The sequence below is a fragment of the Macaca fascicularis genome, chromosome 5, assembly GCF_037993035.2.
Source record: "Macaca fascicularis isolate 582-1 chromosome 5, T2T-MFA8v1.1".
NCBI classification, from domain to species: domain Eukaryota; kingdom Metazoa; phylum Chordata; class Mammalia; order Primates; family Cercopithecidae; genus Macaca; species Macaca fascicularis.
The window spans coordinates 159,206,006-159,233,096 of NC_088379.1; the positions used below are offsets into that span (position 1 = coordinate 159,206,006).

At 38.0% G+C, this 27,091-nt stretch overlaps 1 protein-coding gene across 4 annotated transcripts in view; it reads right to left on the minus strand.

Moving 5' to 3' along the window:
• Nucleotides 1-27,091, minus strand: part of DCHS2 (dachsous cadherin-related 2) — a 290,618-nt gene that overhangs the window by 87,452 nt on the left and 176,075 nt on the right. For 3 of the 4 annotated variants that reach the window (XM_065545626.2, XM_015450942.4, XM_045392973.3), the window contains exons 10-13: nucleotides 19,974-20,213; nucleotides 9,344-9,478; nucleotides 8,922-9,131; nucleotides 1,816-2,673 (exon numbers count right to left, since the gene is read on the minus strand). In XM_065545626.2, the coding sequence (XP_065401698.1) occupies nucleotides 1,816-2,673; nucleotides 8,922-9,131; nucleotides 9,344-9,478; nucleotides 19,974-20,213 (1,443 nt within the window). Of the gene's footprint in view, nucleotides 1-1,815; nucleotides 2,674-6,698; nucleotides 6,976-8,921; nucleotides 9,132-9,343; nucleotides 9,479-19,973; nucleotides 20,214-27,091 lie in introns of those variants that run through there. The other variant, XM_065545627.2, reaches the window with a different exon arrangement.

Sequence of the window (27,091 nt, forward strand, 5' to 3'; positions counted from 1 at the left end):
GTATCAATATCATTCATAATTTCAATTTCTCCCCTCCTGGCAATTCAATGAAATGCATAAAGTTGTGAACAGTCCACATCATGGACTATGGTTGCTGACTCATTCTTATCATGACAGCGAAAGCACTGGAAATGAAACCAAAGAAATAAAAGCTGGTTTCTAGGAGATTCATTTAAATTGTTTAGTGCAGTGAAACATCGTGGGCAACCAAGTGGTTTATCCTTAACTTTTAAGAGATTCAGAACAGTTACATTCCCTCTCTCTAATCTGTCTTGGAAATGCAGGGGAAAGGGGTAGTTAGGAGGGGGGCATTCACAGTAAAGAGTAGGGAGTCACTTGGATGTTAACTTTTCTTGTCACGCTGCTGTGGGGCCAGTCTGTGTCTTACCAGAAATTCTGAGAGTGCCTCTTCCTATGATGAAGTGAACATTTCATGACTGACTCTTAAAGAAATTTTATCAACCAAAAGGCTGATTTTAAAATAGAAACTCTACATTATTTTAAACAATTGAGGTGCTAAGTTTAATATTGTTAATAGATGAATGCAACATTAATCAAAAGCTGAACCTGTGGGCTTTCCAACAAAGAAATGTTAAACAAATAGCAATACATTGGGGTTATTTGTTTTAACTTTTAATTTTTTGTTTTCTTAAAAGAATAAGAAAATGTTAAAAGTAGTTTGGAGTGATGAAAATTTATGATAATACCAAAAATAATTCACTCAGGATGCCAAGTGGTGCCTACTCATAGATCAAATGTGTGAGTGGCCCACCGAAAACTTAAGCTTCTGATAGGCATGTATTTTTCAGTTGAAAATAAAGGTTAAAATTGCAGGCGTATTTGGGGAGAAAATAATGCTGGCAGCTATAAAATGTTATTAAATAATTGATATCAAGGCTATTCTAACACTGGTAGGTAGATTTACAATCTTTTAAAACCACTAGAATTTGGGAATTTGAAAGCAAAAAAATTGAACAAACGAGGATAAATAATCTTCTGGTGTCTAAAATATGATCTGGCAGTTTGTATTGAGTTCATGTTCCAAGCAAAGCATCAGCCAGCTTGAAATGTCAATCAATATTTTATGATGTTGTCATTGTTTTTCACAGGGGCCCAAGAAACCCTGCTGACCCAGATGTAGATTAATTACATCTAGTCAGTTTCAACAGCCTCCTTAACTGTCATCCTTTCCTTTGGCCTTTCTGTTTCCTGTTACACTTGCAACTTTTAGCTCACCTCTAAATTCAGACTTATGCCCTTCACACATGTTATATTTGCTCTTCCAAGAGAGGTCCCAATCTATTGCTCCAGATGTCTTGACATATACACCTACCTGGATATTTATGGATACATGCTTACATTATTTCCAGAAGTATTTCTAGCATTTTTTATGTGTGATATTTACTAAAGAAATTTTTAGAGTAAGTTCTATTAAAAAGATAAAAGCTAAATTTAATTAAGCAATTCCAAACATAAGGGAACTACCAACAACTCTGACAAGAGGTCAAGAAAACACAGTAAGAATATGAGATTAAAGGCTCCCCATCCATTTATTTATTAGCTTTTCTAACTGAATCTTTAATGGGAGGGCCCTCCTTTAGAGGTCAGAAGGAATTTGGTCCTCACTGTCTTCTGCCCTGACATTTCATCTCAGACCAGGTTCCTCTTAACCACGTTTATTCCAATATCAAGAATAGGCATTGAACCAAAAAATGTATAACTGAATGCACAGTGGCACTCTTGTAGTATAATCCATACTCTTAAGCATTTTGCCAAAACAAGTATGATATATGAAAAACTTGAAGTGACACTCACCTGCCTCACAATTTTCAGTCACGAGCCCTTTATACAGATGGTGGCTGAAGGAAATCTTTACATCTTCTCCTTCCATGTGGATAACCAAGAGACCTGTGGTTGTCCTGGCTGGAACACCCTGGTCTGTAACTTTTAACTGCAGCCAGATAGGGAAGTATTCTGAAGATGGATTTTGCTGAAATTGAATTTCTCCTGTATGTTTATCAATAGAAAACATTGACTGAGTCTCTGCAAAACTAAAAACCACAGTTCCGTTGGGCCCTGAATCTGGGTCATCGGCTCTCACAATGACAGTTGTCTGGTTTGTAGGCGACTGGGGGGAAAGAAACACATCAAAAGGGTTTTGTTCCAAAACTGGATCATTGTCATTAACATCAGTGACACATACTTTTATAATTACAGTAGTGCTTCGTGAACCCTGGATGCTACAGTCTCTGGCCACAGCACTAAATGTATGCTGAGATCTGGCTTCACGGTCGAGGGTGTTGCTGGTTCTCAATGTGCCTGACATAGGATCAATGGTGAATGCACCAGAAGCCTCATCAGTCAGAAAATACTCAGTCTGCCCATTCAGGCCTTCATCCTTGTCCACAGCTGAAAGCACAAAAACCACTGTTCCCACTTCAGCATCTTCTCTCACAGAGAACTGGTAATAAAGTGTGGGAAAAGAAGGAGTGTGGTCATTGGCATCCAAAACTCTAACTTGCAGGTGTATTACAGAGCTCCTAGGCGGATCTCCCAGGTCAGAGCACAGAATGGCAAGGGTAAAATTGCTGACTTGTTCCCGGTCCAAAGCACGAGTGGTTGAGAGTTCTCCTGACATCTCATTTATAGCAAAGTACTCATCGGTATTTCCATCTATTAAAGAAAACAATTCCAAATTCATCTGAATTGAAAAAGTAGCAGCTCTTTGCTAGCACTGTCTATGGTATTCATTTATACATTCATTCAAAAATATATTTACTCCCGATTATATTGTATCTTAGCACTTCTGTAAATATTGGGGATATAACAGTAAACATGATAAAGGCTCTGCCCTCATGAAAGTTCTATTCTATTGAGGGGATAAACAGAATAATATGATTCAATGCCTATCTTTAATCAGTCAATAATTAGAACACTTGCTTTCACTGATTTGCAGCCGTATGATTTTTTTGTGTGCATCTACAACTTTTAATTTTAATATATTTTTCCTCATAAGAGGATAAAGATGAACGTTTTATTTAATACAAAACAATAGGAGTTGGGGATAAGAAACAGAATGTAATGTCCTTTTTTAAGATATCAATCAGAAATGAACAGATTTGATTTGTAGTTATTTTCCCAAATATTACCCACTACAGATTTCATGTCTGTTATACTATTGCAGTAAGCCTTCCCTTCTACATGTCCACAGCATTTTGTCCATGAATCGTAACACTTTGGTTAGAGTTAGTTGGACAATTGCCTATTTCTTCCAAAACATAAATAAGGCAATGTTCTATTCATCTATTCCTTAAAAAAATCTGCCCTTTATTATATTCCACAGTATCGAGTAGAATAAAACTTAAAATTGAACACAGGGACAAAAAGCTTTCAAAGACTTTTTTAAATAACCCTGAAAATTAGTGAGGAGAAATGTGGTTAAATACTTGCCAGTCATATTCTTGGATGAAGAGCAGGACCAATAGTGTGGGAACTTAATAGAGTCTGCATATCAGAAGCATATGAGGACCAAGTAGAATGGCATTCAGAGGAAACAACAGCAATAGGTAGTTTTAGGGAGAAGGAGCGGGCCCTGCATTTGTATTCATGAGGCATAGTTAATTTACACCAAAAGTAGAGATGATTGGACAAACCCACATTTCTGTAGTATTTGTGGTTGATAAAGTGATTCATTCATTCAGCAAACATTTGATGAGCACCTAGTATGTGTCAAGTTTGTGCTCAAGATCACAGATACGAAGGGAGTAAGACATGACCTAGCTCCAGCTCCAACAGTTTACAGTCTAAAAGGAAAGGCTGGTCAATACTTGGATATTAAAGTACCATATGAAAATCATATGTACAGAGCTAAATTAGTGCATACAGATAGTGCTAGCCAAGGGGTGCTGTTTCTCTGAGAAGTACAGAGAAAGGACACATAATCCTATGTTAGTATGACCAAGAAATGCTTGTTGGAAACAGTGACATCAAGTTTCACCCCTAAAGTGGAGGAAGCCATACTACAAGTTTTGGAGAGAGTGTTCCTCTCACAGAGGAAAGAGCCTGTGAGAAGTTCTAGGAATATAAGAATTAACAGGCTGCAAATGTTTGGGTGTGACTAGAACACAGGGTTCCTGGGTGTTTGTATGTGGAGAGTAGGAAAAGGGCTGGCAGTAGTAGCAGAGGAAAGACATGAATTTGGGAGGTAAGCAGGGGTAAAATGGTGACGGGCTCTCTGTATACCGCTGAAGATTCTATAGTTTCTCCTGAAATCCACAAGGGAGCCCCCTGAAGGATTTTGGACAGTAAAGTGTCATGAATCAAATTTCTATTTTAAGAATAGTATCGAGGCAGCAATGTCAAAGTTTGATTAGAAAACAGGATGGTTCCTATAATCCCAGCACTTTTAGAGACCAAGGCAGGAGGATTGCTTGAGCCCAGGAATTTGAGTCCAGCCTGGGCAACATAGTGAGACCTCATCTCTTAAAAAAAAAAAAAAAAGTTTTTAAGTTATTCAGGCATGGTGGCATATGCATGTAGTCCCCACTACTCAGGAGGCTGGGGTGGGAGAATTGCTTGAGCCTGGCAGGGGGTAGAGGCTGCAGTGAGCTGTGATGGCACCACTGCACAGCCTTGGTGACAGAGCAAGAGCCTGTCTTTTTTTTTTTTTTTTTTTTTTTTGAGACGGAGTCTCACTGTGTCTCCCAGGCTGGAGTGCAGTGGCGCGATCTCGGCTCACTGCAAGCTCCGCCCCCCGGGTTCCCGCCATTCTCCCGCCTCAGCCTCCCAAGTAGCTGGGACTACAGGCGCCCGCTACCACGCCCGGCTAGTTTTTTTTTTTTTGTATTTTTAGTAGAGACGGGGTTTCACCATGTTAGCCAGGATAGTCTCGATCTCCTGACCTTGTGATCCACCCGCCTCGGCCTCCCAAAGTGCTGGGATTACAGGCTTGAGCCACCGCGCCCGGCCGAGCCTGTCTTTAAAAAAAAAAAAAAAAAAAAAAAAAAGGAAAATGAAAATGGGAAGGTTAAGAGTCATAGTAATCTACTTGTGCAACAAGGGGTATCTGAAACAATATATGCATGCAGGAAGTGAACACATTGCAAAGATATTAAAGAGAAAAAATAAGAAGTTATGGAGAAAGGATTCATGACCCGGCTTAGGCGAATAAGTAAAGGGTGTGTAGATCAGTCAATCATCTCTAAAAGGAGGGCTGAGTACAGCTGGGTTACTTGAAGTTGTCTAAGGAATTTACTTGGAAACAGGTAGTTTTTTGATAATCTCCAGAATTTAAATATCCTTATTCCTAAAATTGCTCTACCTGAGAGCGCACCTGGGATCATGGAATTTATCTTTCCCACATTCACATTTATAAGCACTCTTCTTGCAAATTAGAAAAGGAAGTCTCCCTCTCACCCAAATAAATGGCTGTCAAATAAAGTGATAATTCCCAGTGTTGAAAGTTCTATGTCAAAACAAAAACTGACTTTAATGCCTGGGGAAAATATCCTTTTGCAGTAGGAGAGGGTCTCTGCTATCAACCAAATTATAGGGCCTATTCAAGTTTTCAAGTGGTAGATAAATAAAAAATAAAGACTATTCATTAACTTTTTGGCATATAACTCAGAAGGCGTACAAGTACTAAATTAACTTCTGTAACAATACTTCCATTTAAAAAAAGGTGAGCAAGAATTTTCAGTGCTTACATCTGTAACAAAGAGAAACAGCAACGGACTTGGCACTGTGCTTTGCCTTTTGCCTTATTTTTTATTTATTTATTTATTTTTATTTTTTGAGATGGAGTTTCACTCTTGTTGCGCAGGCTGGAGTGCAATGGCGCGATCTCGGCTCACCGCAACCTCCGCCTACCGGGTTCAAGTGATTCTCCTGCCTCAGCCTCCCGAGTAGCTGGCATTACAGGCATGCGCCACAGGCTAATTTTGTATTTTTAGTAGAGACGGGGTTTCTCTATGCTGGTCAGGCTGGTCTCAAAACTCCAGACCTCAGGTGATCCGCCCACCCCCGCATCCCAAAGTGGTGGGATTACAGGCATGAGCCGCTGCACCCAGCCGCTTTGCCTTATTTTAGCAAAAAGGAACATGCATTCCCAGATTCATGAACTCACTGGAAAAAAAGGAACCCATTAATCTGATTCAGAGATGCATTTACAACACAATTTTACTTTTTATGTTGTTACTTGTCAAAATTTGGAATGCACTTTTGCTATTTTAATCTTACAATCACAATAATCTAATATAATTTTCAAAACTGAGACCTTATGTTCATTGGAAATTTTTAGAAATCTTAAATTTATCCACATATTTTAATTGCAGAAAATTATAATAAAATGATCAATACTTTAAGCAGAGAAGTCCATTACATTATGATAAAATTCTGCAACGATGTAGAAAGGTAATATTGATTGAAGTAAAAATGCAAAACATATAACTGAAAATGCTTGTTCATACATATAATTGAAAAAAACAAATAAAATTCTACATTTTTATTAACTTAAAAAAATCATATTTCTAACAGTAGAGTCTGTGAACTATGAAAATGTACAATTCACTTGGCATTCCCAGTGCCCTGCGCTCCCTGTGACTGCGCTGTGCAGGCGTCTTGGTTTGTGCGGGGTTGTTCTGATCCTTGCCAGCATCCCCTTCCCCTTTCGCCCCTGAGGCACCTCATTCCCCTCTTTGCTGGGTTGCGGGGACTGTTTTAGGCCTGGGTTCTGTTTTTGGACGGGCAGGTTTAGCAGGCAACCCTGCCTATCTCCTGTGTGACTCTTCCATCACCTTTGCTGTGTCACCTTTTTAGCCTATTTTCTGGGCATGGTGGCTTGGCAGGCAGCTTTGCCAATCCAAGTTATGCTCTCTGTTCCTGGAGAGATTTCTGAGTCCCACAGCCATCCGTAGGAGCTCCCAGTTTCCAACCTGGCTGAGAAGGTGGCCTCATCTTGGGCAGAACAGGTGGAGACTTTGGGACCATGAAGGGACATGCAGAGCCAGGAAAGAGGAAGGCAATACAAGGGAAGGATGACTTTCATATATATACACATATATATACACATACACACACATATGTATACATATATACACATATATACATATATACAAACATATATACATATATACACACATACATATATATGAAATATATATATGAAATACATATAAATATACACACACACACACACACACACACATATATATATATATATATATATATATATATATATATATATATATATATATTTTGAGACGAAGTCTCACTCTTGTCGCCCAGGCTGGAGTGCAATGGCGTGATCTCGGCTCACTGCAACCTCCACCCCCCGGGTTTAAGCGATTTTCCTGCCTCAGCCTCCCAACTAGCTGGGATTACAGGCACCTGCCACCACACTCAGCTAAGTTTTGTATTTTTAGTAGAGACGGGGTTTCACCATGTTGGCCAGGCTGGTCTCGAACTCCTGACCTCAGGTGATCTGCCCACCTCAGCCTCCCAAAGTGCTGGCATGACAGGTGTAAGCCACCACGCCTGGCCGCCTTTCATATATTTTTAAGGTATTTTTTATTCTATCGAATACTTTTAAAAGGTGATATAACAGTCTTATTTTAATGTGTCAATATTTAGGATATGCTGGGAAACACACCTTTGTTACTTTTTAAGTTTATGGGAAAAAGTTTAGTTGGCAGCATAAAAACATGTGTGTGTTGGTACATACATTTTCAAGAGTAAGTGAAGAAAAAAACAAAAACAAAAAACAATAGCTGAAGATCACAGGCAGAGAGTAGCAGAAGGACCCAGACCATGATGGGGGAAGTAGAAAGGGGGTGAGGCTGATGTGTCATTTTGGACACATTGATAATGCAATGCTGTTGGATATAAAGACCGGGTCCTTGGGGCTGTCAGGAAATTGTGAAACAATTTGAAATAGGAGGAACAAGACAAGTAGGTGTCCTGGCATTGAAGAAAGAAGGGTGGGGCACAGGTGTCCCGTGTGTCTTTGCCATCATAGTGGTCTTCCACCTTCACCGCCTTTTTGATCACTCTGTACATTGTTGAAAACTTATAATAATGTAAATGATTCTTGTCCATGGAAATGCAAGTAAATCTGGTGAAATGCCACTGAGTGTTGTCTTGCAAATACACCGTTTCTGCATTTCAGAATTCCTTATTTGCTTTGTGTGTGTGTGTGCCTATGTATGGCTCTTGGAATTCTCCTTGAAACAATTTTAACATCTTTTTGGGTTACTCATTAATTAGTGAGTTAAATAAAAGTTATTTGCAGGTACCATTTTTATATTTGTATGAGAGTTACTACTTTACTTTTAAAAACAATATCCTTTAATGGGACCTAGATCTAGGATGCATATAGAGATGGGAGCCGTTGGCATCCCAGTGGTAGCTAAAGACAGGGACTGGATGAAATGACCCAGTAAGAATCTGGCTATGAGAAAAGAAAAATTAAAAAAAAATTGAAACAGATCACGTGAAAGCAACAAAAATACAAAAACACTATCTTTTCCATCCTTACATCCACTAATGTTAGCATAGAAAAAAATTCACAGCAGTTTGCAAAGGCAGATTTTTAAAGAACGTGGAGAGCAGTGGTTCAAGGTGGCTGTGAGAAGGAGGTAGAGAGAAAGCTCATGGCACCAGTCAGTTCTGACTCGGTGTGTATTTTGTAGAGAAAGGCAACAGGTATCAAACACAGAGTAATCAACACAGAGTGTGTATCAACTCAGTCAGCATCCTGGAGGAAATTTTAATTTAAAAATACTTACCAATTTGGAAGGCTGAGGCACAAGAATTGCTTGAACCCGGGAGGTGAAGGTTACAGTGAGCCATTGCGCCACTGCACTCCAGCCTGGGTGACAGAGTGAGACTCTGTCTTAAACAAACAAACAAACAAACAAACTTACCAATTATGTGATACTCAACAGCTCGGTTATTGCCAGCATCCATATCCGAGGCTAAAACAGTATAGAGAACCTCTGGTTCCTGGTTTTCCAGAACCTCAATGTCATAACTGGAAACAATAAATTCTGGTGCGTGATCGTTTTCATCTTCAACAGTGCAGAGAATTGTTGTGGTGCTGGACAATGAAGGGAATCCCCCATCTCGTACTAGTACTGACATAGAACACAAAGACGGCATGAATTGTGGCCTTTGATTCATACCTAAAATATATATGTTCTAACTAGACAAAGTCAGGCTAAACTAATCAGGTAGCACTGGCTAAATAATATTTTATTTAAAAATACCCCACCAAAATGTAACATTTCACCACTGAACTGGTTTTTTATTTTTTTGTTTTTTGAAGCATAGTCAAGGAATCCCTTACCTCGAAGGGTGAAGACTTCTTGAACTTCTCTGTCAAGCATGGTGGCTGTCACTACCTCTCCAGTGTCCGAATTTATCTCGAACGATTCAAATGAAGCACCTGGCATGATTTCAAACTGAAGCTTGGAATTGACTCCTTAAGAAAAATATAAAGAAAAACTTAGCAATCATTTCTTTGAAATACATTCATCCACTTTCCTATTTCTTTTCCTTTGAACATGTTAGGCCATAGATGAAAATGGCAAGATTCTCAAACAGCCTTTAAATTAAGGTAAAAGAAAAACTCTTCTGGCTGTTCTTGCTAAATAAAAGCCTCCTGGGCTGAAATGCTTGATTTTCAAAAGTCTTATGAGACTTCCCCACAGTGAATGCTTAGAATTTTTTCCTTCCCATAAAAAATTTCTTATGAGTGTGCAACTCTACAACATATTCCTAATTACTCCTTCTAACACCGCTGATTGTGACTTAATGACTTAATTGTAAGCTTGCAGGACAAATGACAATTTCTGCAGATTGACTCACTGTTTAAAAGCCTGTGCTAAGTTATAGAACTCTGTTTATTCTCAACCTCAAGAAGTGAGCACCTAGAATTGCTTATATATGTATTTCTGTTTGTTTTGTTTTCCACTTAGTGTTCAGTCTGCTATCCAGAGTGAGAAATGTGGTACCACATTACTACGCATTTTGGAAATAATTCTTCCCATATTTTTGTGGTTTCATTTCTCCCCTGAGAAAAGTATCACGTCATTTCCATCACTAGTAGTATGAAGATCATTCATACTATTAATTTTAATGAGTTTATCCCATGCCATTGTAATTTATTTGCATTTTACACAAGTTCCTCTGAGTTATTTTCCTACGTTCTTTTCTTAACTGACAAGAATCTAGGTGTGCACACAGTGCTCAGAATGTATGATGTTATACTTTAATAAAAAATGAAATGTCATTCTTTTGGTCTTAACAAAAAAACTTCAATTACAAATTTCCATCTTGCCAGTCTTAAAAAGTAAATTTTCATTCCATTATGATCTGGCAGATATTATATAGGACTGAGAGCTGAAAGGAGTGAAATAGAATTCTAGTTTTATGTAAGAATGAACATACATATCTTATTACTATGTAACTCGGAGGAGAAATATATTTGAGATATAATCCGCAGGCATTGGAATGACCCTGAGAAAAAAGTCTAATAACATAGGACCAATGGATTTGATATGACATGGTCAGAGGTCACCAAAATGTTTCATTCTCTTATTAGGCATTAGGCATATTATTAATGATATTACTAAAGGATCATAGTGATTATTTTGGCAACTTAAGGATCATTTAATCTATTCTATAGCAAAGACAGAATTTCTTAAAGTTCCAGGTTGTTAAAACTTGTTATTCCTATCTCTGCTTACATAAAAATGGGAACAATATTATCTTATATCTACTTTCCTTTTCCTCAAGAAAAGAGAGAAATAACAGGTGCCAAGCATAGTACTGTGTGCCAAAGAGAGAGTGCTGAGTCAGATGTGACCTCTGTCTTCAAAAAGATTACATGGATCTTTTAAGTTTTAAATGAATGAACACATTTATATGATTTTGTTACACATTATATATACACCATTGCATATTATTTTATATGATTTTCTTACACATTATATATACGATTGCATATTATGTATATTACATATTATAGAATGCTATATATTATACATTTTTAAATTCTCACTACTTGCCAAACCTAGAAAATGTCTTCAATTATTTACACATAAATTCAGATCTTTCTGCTGTCCCTTCCTCCCACAGTTCCCATTTTCCTCTAATGTGCTTCACCACTCTACTCAATATTTCTCTGTCTTTTTAGAAACTTCCAGATTTTATTTTTTTCTATTATTCTACACAGGTTTTTTTATCCCTAAGATAACAATACATTCATCTTCAATCCTCTTAGCATATTATTAAGGATAAATAAGATCTTTACCTATAACTGTAGTCTGCATACATACATTTTTCGTACCCCAAACTTCATACCCTTTACAACTTAGGAAGTAAATTAAATGTATTTTACTATGGCTTATTTAGAATTTAACTAGTGCCTTCGCTTTTCCTCCTTACACCCTTATAATCCTATATAACAAACACAGCATCATCAAACCTGAGAACTAAGAAAATAAAAATTAAAAAGAGGTTATTTGGTCTCATTCTATCACCTCACTGAGCAAACTGGAAATTTGGATCTGAAGATATTTAGTGATATCCTTATGACACATGCCCACTGAAGGATATGTGTGTGTGTGCCTGTGTATATATGCCCATACCTATGTGTGTATGCACGCCAGTGTGAATACACACACACACACACACACACATATCTTCTCTTAGACCTCAAGACCTGCAGTCCCATGACTTCTTAATTCCTCCCACCCCAGGATACCTCTCCTCAATTCATTTCTCTCCTTCTCCAGTCCAGCCCATGAGCTATCCCTCTAGCAATCTTGCATAGTTACTCAGGTCCTGGGGCTTTCTGCCAAAGATGTCCAGCAAAGCTTCAGCCTGGGATCATTGCAACCATCTCTTTACTCCATTTGAATATCCAACAAATGACTGGAGCTACAGAAAATTTCACAACAGCATGGATTGAGACAACCGCAGTGCCGTTGTATGTGGCAATCTTTCCAGGTGTCCGTAATCACCCTTCTTCCATTCAGGTCTCCTACCTGACCACTACCTGGCTTACTCTCACAGATCACTTCCCTTTCCATTTCCCAGAAAGGAGGTATTGGGAAAGAACTCCCTCACCCTCTGCACCTGTACTCAACTGCATCCATTACACCCTGCCTCAGTGGCAAAGGTCATTCTTCAAACACACTCTCAGAATTTTTCTGTCAGGTCTAGTCTTTCTCCTAATTTTTTTTCCTTAAATTATATCCTTCTCTAGCTATAAGAATTAGGCTTTTTTCTCCTTCTCTTTGTAGCCAAATTTCTTTTGAAAATCATATTCAGTTTGCAGCTAGCTTCAAACCATGCCATTCTCAGTTACTCTTTCTACAGTGACCAGTGACCTTCTGGTTATAAAGTCTACTGGCCATTTCTAGTTCTTACCTAACTTGTCTTTTCTGTGGCATCATATATGGCTGACCAATATTTTTTAAAAAAACAGAAAGAAAGAAAAGAAAGAAACAAAAGAAGGGAGGGAAGGAAGGTATGAGGAAGAGAGAAGTAAAAACTAAAAGAAAAATAATATTTTTGTTTGTTTCTCTATGACATATTTTTCTCCTGCTTCCAGGAGTGGGGTGCATTGACAATCAATGTGCTGGCCATCACGCCATTGTCATCTCACTCTACACATTCATGTCTTCAGTTTGCATCCATATCTGTTTGGTTGGTTCATTCATTTATTCATTCATGAGTTCCTTTATGAATGCACAGATACTGAGTGTCAGGTACTAGAAACACACCACTGAATAGTTACCTTGGTCGTCAGAGTTTCCCTCTAGAGGGGAAGATGATTACATCAATGAGTAATGGAAAGTGTGATGGAATATATGACATCACTGAGGGAGTGGATCAGAGAAGACTTATCTTAGGTATGTAGTTTGTCATTAATTATCTCATTGAACTAACATATATAGAGAGTGATCTTAGGTGCCAAGGTACCATACCATATGCTAAAAATATAACTGCTAGTAAACAGACAAATTTTCTATCCTCACGGTGTTTACAGTATAGCACTGGATACAGATAAGCAAGCTGGCAGTGACAATTCCCCCTGAACAGACATGATGGGTAAGTTGAGTTGCGTTGATAGAACCGGAAACTCTAAAGATGAATAGGAGTTAATGGGTAAGAAGGAAGAAAGAACGTTTGAATGAGTTCAAAATAAAATCCAAATACCTTACCGCAGTCCACAAAGTCCCATATGATGTGGGCTCTGCATATCTTTCCAACCTCTTCTCATAGACTTGCTCCCTTGCTATATTCTTATCCTACTGGCTTTCTTTCTGTTCTCTGAACATACTAAACATCTTTCTGCTGAGGCCTCTGTAGTGGCTGTTCCCTCTGCCTGCTCCTTTCAGTTCTTCACATGGTGTATTATTTATTAAACCATAGTGTCTCAGATCCAAATCTGTTCTTCTGTACTCCACCCTGTGATACTGGGGCTGGGGATCTGCAAACCACATTCTCCATCGCCAACTACCTCTCTCCTAGGGTTTGCCACAAAAGGACACTAGAAGGAGACTGAAAGTCAGAAGGATAGAAAATGGGACTTCCTTCTTCCTAGTTACTTACTGTCATCATCAGCAATGCTATTCAGTCTGTTTTGCTACCCCTTTGCAAGGCCCCCTCTCTCATTTTCTTCCTAGGCTCTGATAATCCAAACCTCTTCTTCTTTTCCAGTATTAGGGGTGGTAGCTGCCTTCTAGAGTTTTGTTTTTGTCTTTTTGGTTATCTCAGTATTCCCTTCTTGCTTACTCATTCATCCAACATCTGTTTGTAGCATCTATTCTTCATGACTGAACATGGCTGATAGAGTACTTGGCACCAGAATTGGGTCTCAGATAACAGGGACTCTGAGACTGGTTTGGTTGTGTCTTAGGCTTTGAATACAGCGATGAGTTCCTTAACCATGGGAAATGGAATGCTAGGAATTCAATACTTGGAGCGCTGTCACGATTAATTAATTTATCAATCATGTTTGACTGTGATAAAGTGACTATTAAAGGACTCGAATTCCTTAGAGAACCAAATGGTGCTGACTGACCATATACTAGTAAAAAGGACCATGATGCAGAAGACTGTTTTTCAAAGGACTAGGAAATTATAGAAAGATAACTACAAGCTGAGGCTTTAAACCTGTAACTCAAGTCATAGCTGGAAAGCTGGAAAGCTCCTATATAGAAGGCCTAAAATTAATCTCCCTGAAGATTGGACCCAAATTGAGTGGCAGGTATAACAAACACCTTGCAAGGAGATGCCTATTCGTATAAATACTCGTAACCAGAGTCAGAATTTCAACATAACTCAGGTAGCCAAGTGCAAATCTGACTCAGTCAAAGAAAGCTTATAGTTTCAAAGAATAGTAATATTTTTCTAACTTATATTGGCATAAACCTGGGGAATATGTGTGGAAATCAATTCAAAGAATGTGAGACCTAGGAAGATATAATATTGGTTTAGGCTGGATTTATTGATAAATAGACAATATTGATATTGCTTGGTAGAGAGTCAGAATTTAATGTGTAAGCCCATAGAGCTGTGTCTCCTGAGAGTTTCTTTGATTGGTTGGATTCAATGGGAGCCTATAATCACTGAGGTTGAGACATTTGGTCTTCCTTTGAATACTATAAATAATCCAAAGCTTAAGGAAATGAAAATGTTAGAGTGAACTTATCATGTAAGACATGCTCACCAAACACCGCCACTATCTTTCCCAAGAGATCAGAGGACCCTCCCTTCATAAGTACACTGGGAAAGGTATTAGAAGGCCACCAGCATCCTTGAAAAGCAGAACGGGTGCTGTTTTCTGTAGACTGGGGATGGATGATGGTGCCACTGGTCCCAGGGACCACCTTTTGAGAAGCAACATTTGATACTAATTTATAAGAACTATCAGAACTCATTCGCTTTTACCCATCTTTATGCAAACTCTCCCACTGTTGACAACATCTAGTTGGTAGAGATATGATGATGAATCATGATAATTGGATCTGATGAGCAGAAAGTAGCAAGTAACTTAGGTATCTTAATTAGACACATGTGTTGGACTAGGGATCGGCAAACTACAGTCCAGTGGTCAAATCTGATCTGCTCCCTGTTTTGTAAAGTTTTACTGAAATACAGGCACAATATTAACTATGGTTGCTGTCTTGCTATAATGTCAGAGTTGCACAAAAGAGACCGTAAGGCACACAAAGCCTAAAATATTTACTAGCTGGTTCTTTAAAGGAAAAAGTTTTCGAGAATTCTATCCTAGAGTAAAAGGTGGGAGAGTGACAGGAGCTGAGGACAGTCAGGAAAGCTGATTGTTAAGCAAAAAGGGATTGATAAGCAAAAACAACTTCATCTTCCTCTTCCTCAAACTATGGGGAATTAATGAAGAATTCTTTCCAGGGGTGTGTTATTTTTAGGAAGATCATTTTTCTTTTCTTTTCTTTTCTTTTTTTAAGACAGCATCTCACTCTGCCACCCAGGTTGGAGTGTGCAGAGGCACAATTGTGGCTCATTGCAGCAAATTCCTGGGCTCAAGCCATCCTACTTCAGCTTCCTGAGTAGCTGAGACTACAGGAGCATGCCACCATACCCACCTAATTTTTAGATTTTTTTTTTTTTTTTGTAAAGGCGAGGTCTTGCTACGTTGCCCAAAATGGTCTTGAACTCCTGGCTTCAAGCAATCCTCTCACCTCGGCCTCCCAAAGCACTAGTATTACAGGCATGAGCCACCGTGCCAAGATTCTTTTTTGTGTAATGCCTCAACTGTACAGTGCCCTCACAATCAGGCATTTCTAAAGCAAAAGTAGAATTATGCCTGGTTGATTGAATAAATGAGTAAATAATAAATACATTCTAAACAGTGAGGGCAGCTTGAGGAAGCTTATGTCATACATGCTTCAGTTCCTCAGACCATATGGTCAAAAATATTTATTGAGTTCCTCTGTCATATCTTGCACTAATCTAAGAACCTGGAATAAGCGTATTAATAGATAAAAGGTCCTGAATCCAGGAGAAGTTCACAGCCTAGAGAAAAAGCAGATGAATAAACATTTACACAATTATAATACTATATATTAAATGTATTAAGAATATATATCAAAGTTTTAACAGTGATTGTCTCTGAGTGAGTGAGGTTATAACTAGTCCTTATTCTTTTTCATCTACTTATTTTTGATATTTGTGTAAATGTATTTATAATAGAATTTTTTATATATAGAGAGAAAATTTATATAGAGAGAGCCAAGGAAAACATAACAGCACTAAGGGATTAGCAGAAATACTGCAGCCTAAGTAGGCGATGGCTTCAATTAGCATGCTGTTGTGACTTTCTCTAGCAAATGTTCCATAGCCTTGGATTGGGAAATTCAACTTTTGAAATGCCCTATAATCTAGCCCACCTCTAAATCCTTCTTTTGGACTTCAGTATAATCGAGGTTGCTAGAATGGGGCAAAGCTAGTAAGATGGACTTGCGCTTGAATCCTATGGATCTCCTTATGTGCCCCTGGATTAATTAGATTGAATCTAAAGTGATGAGCAAATGCCACTGGGGAAAGAATGAGGGGGCACGTCAATGAATAGCTACTAATAAAGTGCAGAGAGACCCAATGTAGTGGCTCACAACTGTAATCCCTACACTTTGGGAGGTGGAAGCTGGAGGATGACTTGAAGCCAGGCGTTTGAGGCTGCAGTGAGCCATGATCGGGCCACTGCCCTCCAGCCTGGGGAACAGAGCGAGATTCTGTCTGTATAAAAATAAAAAAATAATAAATAAAAATAAAGGATCTGGGATATGTTCTCTTCAAATAAAGTATGGAGGAAAGTTGGTGGATATTTTGCCTGAGTATATGATACAGAGAAAATATCACTCCATAAAGAAACATTTAAAATAAACTGAATAGCCAGATAGTATTGTCCACTCAAGTGAGAAATTGTTATTACAAAATGCCATAGATTCAGATATTTTAGCATCCTTATCCTTTATTTTTTGATACACACACAAATAAGTCACCTTCTAAAGGGTATACAGAATGGCACCTTATAACTTCCTATGAAGATAAAGCTATCAGTCCAGTGGAAGTATTCTAAAATTAGATGCGTCTTACAATTAACGGTGTCTGAGATTTGATGAAATATGGTGTTTCTCCCTGGGCTCAAGTGTAGACTTAGGCGGTGCAGTTGTACATCCAGTGCAGCACCAGGGATTCCAGAAAACCAGATGTAGTTTATTGAAGATGAGCCCAGATAGAGAATACATTCTTATGGGATAGAAAATAACATCTCACTAATGAATTCTATATTTTGCTGTGGCAATGTACTGGTAAGTTATTTTATGTTAGACACCCCTGAGCGAATGTAAGTGAGTCGTATTCCCAGTGAGGCACCCTTTCCTCTTGGGAGTGGGGGAAGGGCACTGCAGGGGGAGATCTTTTTTCACTAACAATGGAGCTCTTGTTGGTGGCACGAAATGCTGCAGCAGTTTTAATACCTTAGTTAAAATCTGGTAGTTGTTTTTTCCTTTTAATACAAGAAGAAACTTCTGCTAGAGCTAGTGTGAGTCATACACCATAAACATTCAGTGCTCAAATCCCTGTGGGTTTTGAATGCCAAATAACACTGTATACTTACATTTTTAAAAACTGCATCGTAGAATGCTAGAAAACACATGTTAAGCTCTCTAGTATTAAGTAACGCTGTGGTATTTTTTAAAAAATACGTACCATAAAGTAAACCATTCATAAATTCCAGTGTAATGCCAGTTATGTTAAAATCTTGACTACGTCATTTGATTCTCATGCATAATCCTGTTTCATTGTTTTAACCCAATAATCAAAAAAGAAAAAAAGATCGAGGGAAAATGTATTCTAAAGTACGTGCATACACACAAATATTCACATGTATTTACATAACCACCTACTTAACAGATCTGGCCTCATTAAAAACACTGAGATTTCCAGTAAATCAAAATTGTCTCCAAAATATGTAAGGTTACATGAGACTCATGAAGATGTTAAAGTGTATTTCAAACATCCATTAATTCAGAAAAACAATAATTTTGTACCTAAATTCTCAGTTGGCATACCATAATCTCTAAAATAATAGTTTCAATTCAATTATAATTAGCAGGTTGCAGACAATTCATTCTAAATGAAAGTAACATCAACACTGGGCAACTTGACAGTAAATATCAGAAGAATATATTTATGGTAATTGTCTTTGGTTAATATATGCAAATTTTGAGAGAAATTATTTTCTCCCTCTTCAAGCATTAAAGCAAGAGGAGCCTTTTTAGTAGAATCCAATACAAAAAAATAAAATTCACAAAATAAAGCAAGGCCAAAGGGAGGAAGCATTTTACATACCTTACTGTTTGCAAAATCACACAACATCAGCAATAGGTTCAGTATATGTCTATATGCTTTGGGAAGCAGTTTTTGTATTGCCCAGCGCCCTGTATTGCTGTTTCCACAGAGAACACTCTAAGGGAACTTTACGGAGCTGAAATTATTGTGAAACACAAAGCTTATGTATAGTCTTCATTGTTTCTGAACACCCTAAAAATGAATACTGCCAAAAATGTGCTAAGTTCTAAGCACAGATTGGAGCAAACAATCCTTAGCACGCTTCAGACTCAACTCTTAGAAAAACTCTTTGATCACACTGCCCCACTCTGGCCAAAGACAGAAAACTGGGTTAGCCCTTGAAAAGAGTGTTCGTAACATCACATACAAATTCATGTAAAATGCCTTTCGTTAAAAGATAATGTTTTCCAAGAGGGCAAAGTATTCAGATATTTTCTAATTTACTTTAAAACTTCAAGTAAATGTATCTTTTTCCCCTTAAATTAACAACGTACGAGGAAATGCTATTGTTAATACTATTTCCATAAAAACATCTATTACAATTCTTGCAAAAAATAACAAAGTATTACATTGATATATAATGCCATTTGCTATATACAAATGTAAATTTTAAAAGACTGAATTATTAAACTGAACTAACACGAATAGTTTATATTCATATAATATTCATATTAGTTCAGTGTTTCACATGTGAATGGGAATATAAACTATTCATATTAGTTCCGATGGAAGAATTCAGCATGTGCTGTGACTAAGAAACACAGCACCGTAATTTTTGTAATTATTTTGTTTAAGATAAAAACAGAATATGATTAAAGTTGCTGAACCTCAGTTGCCAAAACAGCCACAGTGATGTTGAAAAGCAAGTCTAAGAAATTTATAAATTCCTAGTCATAGTAACTGTTTACTCCAAAGTCATTTGTCTGGACACAGTGGTTGAAAATAGTAAAAATAGTAACAAAGTTAACATATTGACCGTTTATTGTGTCAGACACCAGTCTAAGCTCTTTACATGTAATAATTCATTCATACTTGTAACAGAACTATAATTTAGGCACTGTTATTATCTCCATATCACAGATAAGTAGGGAAATAGAAAGGATTAGTAACTTGTTCAAGGTCACATGGCATAAGTAAATGGTAGTTTTGGATTCAAATCCAGGTGGTCTGACACCAGCACCATGCCTCTTTCACTATGCTATATCCAGGGGAAATAAAGAACCATTTATCTTCCTCTTCTCAATGTATCTAACCATTATACTCTGAAAGAAGTGTGATGCTTTGTCTGTACTTCGATTATTAAGATCAAATCAAAAAAGTGTATGTTAATTAGTTGGGTATCACCCTAATATAAATAATAATAAAGTTAATACAAGCAAATCTTATGGGATATATCTGTATCTTTACAGGTATATGTGTTTCTGTATGGATGCAAATGAGAGAAGTATTAAAAATTTGAGATAACTAGCAACTGTTCATTTTTTCTGAGCCATAACTATTATAAATTATGTCAACTATAATCTTCAATTTTTTTAAGAATTAAGTGCCCAATTTCTGTATTTTTAAATTACCTGAATCTCTGTCCAGAGCGTCAACCCTGGTGACAAACTCCCCGGGATTTTGGTTTTCTTTCACTGAAGCTTCATACAGGTGCTGCTTAAACACTGGAGCTTCATCATTTACATCAAGAACAGTAATTGTCAAAGTCTGGGATGAAGAAAGTGCTGGTGTGCCATCATCCAGTGCCAGAACAATCAGAATGTGCTGAGTTTTCATTTCATAATCCAAAGGACAAGTTGTAGTTAGTAAGCCTGTTTTGAAAACGGAAGAAAAGCAACATGTAATGAATATTCTTTAGAGAAGTCATGCTTACTCCACTTATATCTAACTTGTCTACCTAATAAAAATTCAGATGTCTTAACTGCTAAAATATGAACTGCATTAAACCATCTTTAAATGTATATACTATCTACAATTAAAAGCAAACATTTTTAGCCAGAAAAGTCATCTCAATTTAAATTATATCAAACAAAATAATTCAAGAATAATGTATGTTATGCAATTATCTACTGAGAGGACTACATTAAAATTATCTAGCCTACATCTACCTCCTTTTTAAAAAATATCTAGGATACTAACAATATATATCTTCGTGTCACATAATACATAATGTACAAAAGCAACCAAGTTACAAAAATGTGGGTATGGCTATATTCTTTAAGACAGTTGATTTTTTGTTAAAGAGTTATGATCTCTTAATATTTATTCTCAGTTAACTGCATTTTTTTAACAATAAAGAGCAGGCCGGGTGTAGTGGCTCAGGCTGGGTGTGGTGGCTCACACCTGTAATCCCAGCACTTTGGGAGGCCAAAGTAGGGGGATCACTTGAGGTTAGGCATTCAAGACCAGCCTGGCCTACATGGTGAAACCCCGTCTCTACTAAAAACACAAAAAGTTAGCCAGGCATGGTGATGGGCCCTGTAATCTCAGTTTTTGGGAGGCTGAGGTAGGAGAATCACTGGAACCCAGGAGGTGGAAGCTGTAGTGAGCTGAGATCACGCCACTGCACTCCAGCCCAGGTGGCAGAGCAAGACTCCATCTCAATTAAAAAAAAAAAAAAAAAAAAAGCAAAGATGTTATAACTCAGACAATACACTTCACAAGTAAAACATGTCTCTATCCCACTGCCACTGAAGCATGTAACCCATATAAGTCAGATGTAATAAAGACTGGCACACAGATAGCTGTTATATGATTCCAATTATCACATTTTTCTTTTAGGATTGCTGTTTGCTTCTCCCATTTTATAAGAACTTTTCATGAAATAATGAAAGAGGTTTACTGAATTCTATTTTACAAAATAATTTTTCAATAATTACTCATCACTTTATATTTCTCAGCCATAGCCACCAAAAAAAAAAAAAAAAAAAAAAACAACTCACTGTCTTCTTGTAAGAAATATGAGCTTTGTGAGAGAAAAAAATCCCATCTCATGTGAATGCATTTGGCAATTATCCTTTTATGTCTTCGAAAAACATGTCCATTGAAACAGTCACTGCAATTACTCAAGAGATTCATAATACCTATATTACCAAAACACAAGTCTAATTTTATCCATGCTTTTTAACAATCTGAAATATACCTTCCTTAGCCATCTTGGAACACATTCCAAGTATTACTGAAATAGGTCCTTGGAGAGCCTCAGCTCTGACAGATATCAGCAGCCTGTGTCTGGACTGTTTCTCTGTCAGTTGGGCATTTAGGTGGTGTCCACGCATGCCTCAGAATGAAACCATATGTACAGGATTTAATAAATATTTTGATGAAATTTTCCAACGGAATATAGCCAGACTATAATCATGACTTCCAAATCCTCCACATTTAATTCCATTCCAAATAATGCTTTTAACTAACAGTTGGGCCAAATGGTGTATATCTGAGATTTTTTTCCAAGGTTCATGTAGAAATAACTTTATTTTTTAGTGACTAAGATGAGAGTTTATTAATTTTTCAATATCCCCTGAAAATCAGGTAGAAGGAGGTTCATTTTGAAAGTCACAAGACTGAAAATTTGTACATTTACTCTTCCATCAAACTACATAAAAAACGTATGGTAGATGTTATCTAGCAACATGGTGACAGCAAGACAAGTGAAGTTGAGAGTGAGTGACATTTCTGCAGAGTACCTGACAGTGAATAAATGCTTCTTCAAAAAAAAGAAATGTTACAATTGATATAAAAAGCAGGGGTCTTAATGTCCAAATGAATTCAGCCATAAAAAATATATATTATTTCCAATATTTACAAATACATATTTTTATAATCTCAAAGATAAATTTCCATACCAAAGTCTTTGAACAACGCTGTTGACTTGTCATACTGCTACCTGATTCACTATTGGTACTATATCCTACACTGCAAGGACTCACAAAGGGGGCAAAGAAGTTTTCTGTTGTATATTCAGCCCATAGTGTCTGTTAGCTACAGAGCATAGTTAATATTAACAAACAGGACCATTAAAGTTGGTTCGTCAAATACAAACTCTGTGTCTATTCTATATATATGTATACCGTATTTTTATATATATATATATCTCTAAGTTAAACAACAGAAGAAGTCAAAAATGTTTAAAGCATATGTTTCTTAAGAACCATCATTTTAAGAGAAGAAAATGAAAAAGGTAAATATAAGCAAGCGATGAGAGGGTTTAATTGAAAGTGGCAGAAAAAGAAATGAAAGGGATCCAAATCAGAAAGGAAGAAGTAAAATTATCCCTGTTTGTAGATTACATGATCTTATATATAGAAACCCTAAAGACTCCATCAAAAAACTATTAGAACAAATAAATTCAGAAAAGGCAAGATACAAAGATCAACATTCAAAAATCAGTTGCATTTCTATACACCAACAAGGAACTATCTGAAAAGGAAATTAGAAAAACAATTCCAGAGGGGCAGAGCAAGATGGCCGAATAGGAACAGCTCCAGTCTCCAGCTCCCAGCGCGAGCAACACAGAAGATGGGTGATTTCTGCATTTTCAACTGAAGTACCGGGTTCATCTCACTAGGGAGTGCCCGACAATCGGTGCTGGTCAGTTGCTGCAGCCCGACCAGTGAGAGCTGAAGCAGGGTGAGGCATCCCCTCACCTGGGAAGCGCGAGGGGGAAGAGAATCCCTTTTCCTAGCCAGGGGAACTGAGACATACAACACCTAGAAAATCGGGTAACTCCCACCCCAATACTGCGCTTTACCAAGGGTCTTAGCAAAGGGTACACCAGGAGATTATATACCACACCTGGCTGGGAGGGTCCCACGCCCCTGGAGCCTCCCTCATTGCTAGCACAACAGTCTGCAATCTAACTGCAAGGTAGCAGTTGAGGCTGGGGGAGGGGCGCCCGCCCTTGCTGAGGCTTAAGTAGGTAAACAAAGCCACTAGGAAGCTGGAACTGGGTGGAGCCCACAGCAGCTCAAGGAGTCCTGCCTGTCTCTGTAGACTCCACCTCTGGGGACAGGGCACAGCTAAACAAAAACAAAAACAAAAACAAAAAAACAGCAGAAACCTCTGCAGATGCAAACGACCCTGTCTGACAGCTTTGAAGAGAGCAGTGGATCTCCCAACACGGAGGCTGAGATCTGAGAACAGACAGACTGCCTGCTCAAGTGGGTCCCTGACCCCTGAGTAGCCCAACTGGGAGACATCCCCCACTATGGGCAGACCGCCACCCCACACCTCACACAGCGGGGTACACCCCTGAGATGAAGTTTCCAAAGCAAGAATCAGACAGGTACACTCACTGTTCAGAAATATTCTATCTTCTGCAGCCTCTGCTGCTGATACCCAGGCAAACAGGGTCTAGAGTGGACCTCAAGCAATCTCCAACAGACCTACAGCTGAGGGTCCTGACTGTTAGAAGGAAAACTAACAAACAGGAAGGACACTCACACCAAAACCCCATCAGTATGTCACCATCATCAAAGACCAGAGGCAGATAAAACCACAAAGATGGGGGAAAAGCAGGGCAGAAAAGCTGGAAATTCAAAAAATAAGAGTGCATCTCCCCCTCCAAAGGAACGCAGCTCATCACCAGCAACGGATCAAAGCTGGATGGAGAATGACTTTGACGAGTTGAGAGAAGAAGGCTTCAGTCCATCAAACTTCTCAGAGCTAAAGGAGGAATTACGTACTCACTGCAAAGAAACTAAAAATCTTGAAAAAAGAATGGAAGAATGGATAACTAGAATAATCAATGCAGAGAAGGCCATAAATGAACTGACAGAGATAAAAACCATGACATGAGAAATATGTGACAAATGCACAAGCTTCAGTAACTGATTTGATCAACTGGAAGAAAGAGTACCAGAGATTGATGATCAAATGAATGAAATGAAGTGAGAAGAGAAGTCTAAAAAAAAAAGAGGAAAAAGAAATGAACAAAGCCTTCAAGAAGTATGAGATTATGTGAAAAGACCAAATCTACGTCTGATTGGGGTGCCTGAAAGTGAGGGGGAAAATGGAACCAAGTTGGAAAACACTCTTCAGGATATCATCCAGGAGAACTTCCCCAACCTAGAAAGGCAGGCCGACATTCAAATTCAGGAAATACAGAGAACGCCACAAAGATACTCCTCAAGAAGAGCAACTCCAAGACAAATAATTGCCAGATTCACCAAAGTTGAAATGAAGGAAAAAATCTTAAGGGCAGCCAGAGAGAAAGGTCGGGTTACCCACAAAGGGAAGCCCATCAGACTAACAGCAGATCTCTTGGCAGAAACTCTACAAGCCAGAAGAGAGTGCGGGCCAATATTCAACATTCTTAAAGAAAAGAATTTTAAACCCAGAATTTCATATCCAGCCAAACTAAGTTTCATAAATGAAGGAGAAATAAAATCCTTTACAGATAAGCAAATGCTTAGAGATTTTGTCCCCACCAGGCCTGCCTTATAAGAGACCCTGAAGGAAGCACTAAACCTGGAAAGGAACAACAGGTACCAGCCACTGCAAAAACATGCCAAAATGTAAACACCATTGATGTTAGGAAGAAACTGCATCAACTAACAAGCAAAATAACCAGTTAATATCATAATGAGAGGATCAAGTTCACACATAACAATATTAACCTTAAATGTAAATGGACTAAATGGTCCAATTAAAAGACACAGACTGGCAAAGTGGATAAAGAGTCAAGACCTATCAGTTTGCTGTATTCAGGAGACCCATCTCACATGCAGAGACACACATAGGCTCAAAATAAAGGGATAGAGGAAGATCTACCAAGCAAATGGAGAACAAAAAAAAGCAGGGGTTGCAATCCTAGTCTCTGATAAAACAGACCTTAAACCATCAAAGATCAAAAGAGACAAAGAAGGCCAAAACATAATGGTAAAGGGATCAATTCAACAGGAAGAGCTAACTATCCTAAATATACATGCACCCAATACAGGAGCACCCAGATTCATAAAGCAAGTCCTTAGAGACTTACAAAGAGACTTAGACTCCCACACAATAATAATGGGAGACTTCAACACCCCACTGTCAACATTAGACAGATCAACGAGACACAAAGTTAACAAGGATATCCAGGAATTGAACTCATCTCTGCACCAAGTGGACCTAATAGACATCTATAGAACTCTCCACCCCAAATCAACAGAATATACATTCTTCTCAGCACCACATCACACTTATTCCAAAATTGACCACATAATTGGAAGTAAAGCACTCCTCAGCAAATGTACAAGAACAGAAATTATAACAAACTGTCTCTCAGACCACAGTGCAATCAAACTAGAACTCAGGACTAAAAAACTCAATCAAAACTGCTCAACTGCATGGAAACTGAACAACCTGCTCCTGAATGACTATGGGGTACATAACGAAATGAAGGCAGAAATAAAGATGTTCTTTGAAACCAATGAGAACAAAGATACAACATACCAGAATCACTGGGACACATTCAAAGCAGTGTGTAGAGGGAAATTTATAGCACCAAATGCCCACAAGAGAAAGCTGGAAAGATCTAAAATTGACACTCTAACATCACAATTAAAAGAACTAGAGAAGCAAGAGCAAACACAATCAAAAGCTAGCAGAAGACAAGAAATAACTAAGATCAGAGCAGAACTGAAGGAGATAGAGACACAAAAACCCTCCAAAAAATCAATGAATCCAGGAGTTGGTTTTCTGAAAAGATCAACAAAATTGATAGACTGTAGCAGGACTAATAAAGAAGAAAAGAGACAAGAATCAAATAGATGCAATAAAAAATGATAAAGGGGATATCACCACCGACCCCACAGAAATACAAACTACCATCAGAGAATACTATAAACACCTCTACGCAAATAAACTAGAAAATCTAGAAGAAATGGATAATTTCCTGGACACTTACACTCTCCCAAGACTAAACCAGGAAGAAGCTGAATTCCTGAATAGACCAATAGCAGGCTCTGAAATTGAGGCAATAATTAATAGTCTACCAACTAAAAAAAAGTCCAAGACCAGATGGATTCACAGCTGAATTCTACCAGAGTTACAAGGAGGAGCTGGTACCATTCCTTCTGAAACTATTCCAATCAATAGAAAAAGAGGGAATCCTCCCTAACTCATTTCATGAGGCCAACATCATCCTGAAACCAAAGCCTGCAGAGACACAACAAAAAAAGAGAATTTTAGACCAATATCCCTGATGAACATCGATGCAAAAATCCTCAATAAAATACTGGCAAACTGGATCCAGCAGCACATCAAAAAGCTTATCCACCATGATCAAGTGGGCTTCATCCCTGGGATGCAAGGCTGGTTCAACATACGCAAATCAATAAACGTAATCCAGCATATAAACAGAACTAAAGACAGAAACCACATGATTATCTCAATAGATGCAGAAAAGGCCTTTGACAAAATTCAACAGCCCTTCATGCTAAAAACTCTCAATAAATTCGGTATTGATGGAACGTATCTCAAAATAATAAGAGCCATTTATGACAAACCCACAGCCAATATCATACAGAATGGGCAAAAACTGGAAGCATTGCCTTTGATAACTGGCACAAGACAAGATGCCCTCTCTCACCACTCCTACTCAGTGTTTGAAGTTCTCGCTAGGGCAATCAGGCAAGACAAAGAAATCAAGGGTATTCAGTTAGGAAAAGAAGAAGTCAAACTGTCCCTGTTTGCAGATGACATGATT